The 1,229-nt window shown below is 41.9% G+C and overlaps 1 protein-coding gene across 1 annotated transcript; it reads right to left on the bottom strand.

The window, feature by feature from the left end:
* Window positions 1-6: 6 nt before the first annotated feature.
* Window positions 7-1,223, bottom strand: LOC111386052 (RING-H2 finger protein ATL3-like). Its single transcript, XM_023010481.1, has one exon. The coding sequence runs from the start codon at window positions 880-882 to the stop codon at window positions 55-57; it is 828 nt and encodes a 275-aa protein (XP_022866249.1). The 5' UTR covers window positions 883-1,223; the 3' UTR covers window positions 7-54.
* Between the last annotated feature and the right edge of the window lie 6 nt (window positions 1,224-1,229).

The following is a 1,229-nucleotide window of genomic DNA, read 5'->3' on the forward strand; positions in this document are numbered from 1 at the left end:
CCCTCCTACTGAAAAATTTGTGCATAACCATGTAAAGATATTGGAATGAGGATTTTAGCTTTGGCTGCTATTTCCTTGTTCCATATCCACATTTCTAGGACTCCAAGGATTAATACCACTCATAAGCCTTTTCAACGACCTCAAACGCGAAGGGGCAGGCGATTTTTGGTCTTCCTCTTCGTTAACCTGTCTTGGAATGTCAATCACAAGCATTCCGTCTGGCCTATTAATTGTGGAGACCGATGATGACGAACAAGGGGGCCGAGAGGAAGCAGCAGTAGCAGTATCTTGATGACTATCCTCCAAACAAGGTCTAAAGGTACTAACTTGAGTCTCATTTCCACAAAACAACACATTGGTGGGAAAATTTGGTCGCTGGCCTGGATTTTCTTCAATGGGGACTACGGTCTCTTCGGGACTACTAGAATTCGACGAGGATTCATTCTGATTCGGAATAGGGTCTCGACAGAGTGGACAAGTGGAATGAGATTTAAACCACACATCAATACAATCCATATGAAACCCATGATTGCATTTTGGCAACAGCCTGGTTTTTTCACCTTGAGAGACCTCAGAAAGGCAAACTGAACATTCCAGTCCATCTTTGAACTCCTTAGGATCAAATATAACTACAGGTATGGTTTTGAGGACAGTGGGATCAAGACCGTGTCGCAGAGCTGTGACGGCTGTTACTTGGTGGCGCCGCCCTGTGGTGGTGTTCTCATGGCGGCGGTTCCAGTACCATTTTGCATAAAGGTGGGCACAAACGACACAGACCACCGCAAAGACGAGGAGTATGATTGTCACCACTATGGTCTTCCCTGTATCTTCAATCACACTTGAGTCGCCCAAATTTCCACTAATATTCGGTGAATTACTCATTTTAGTTTTTGTGCGATTTTTACTGTTGAACGACAAAAAATGGGAACTTTTGGTGCTTAGATTTTGGATTTGAACAGAATCCTGGTTTTATAGACAAAACCCAGATGAGATTCCTCTGAATTTCGCTGAATTTTGAGTGGATTCCTTAAAATTTCCGTTTTCTTGAAATTTTGATCAGAACCCACTTGGGATTTTCTTGTCCGAGTAAAAACGTGGAAAAAGGAAAAAGAAAATTCTCGTAAGAGAAATAGAGAGAGAATAATGTGAGCTTTTCTAAAAAGAATACAGGTGTTTATATGGGCAGAATTTCAAGAAAAGTCGACTTGGAGATGAAGAAGATGAGATGA

The sequence above is a fragment of the Olea europaea genome, unplaced genomic scaffold (assembly GCF_002742605.1).
Source record: "Olea europaea var. sylvestris unplaced genomic scaffold, O_europaea_v1 scaffold33989, whole genome shotgun sequence".
NCBI lineage: Eukaryota > Viridiplantae > Streptophyta > Magnoliopsida > Lamiales > Oleaceae > Olea > Olea europaea.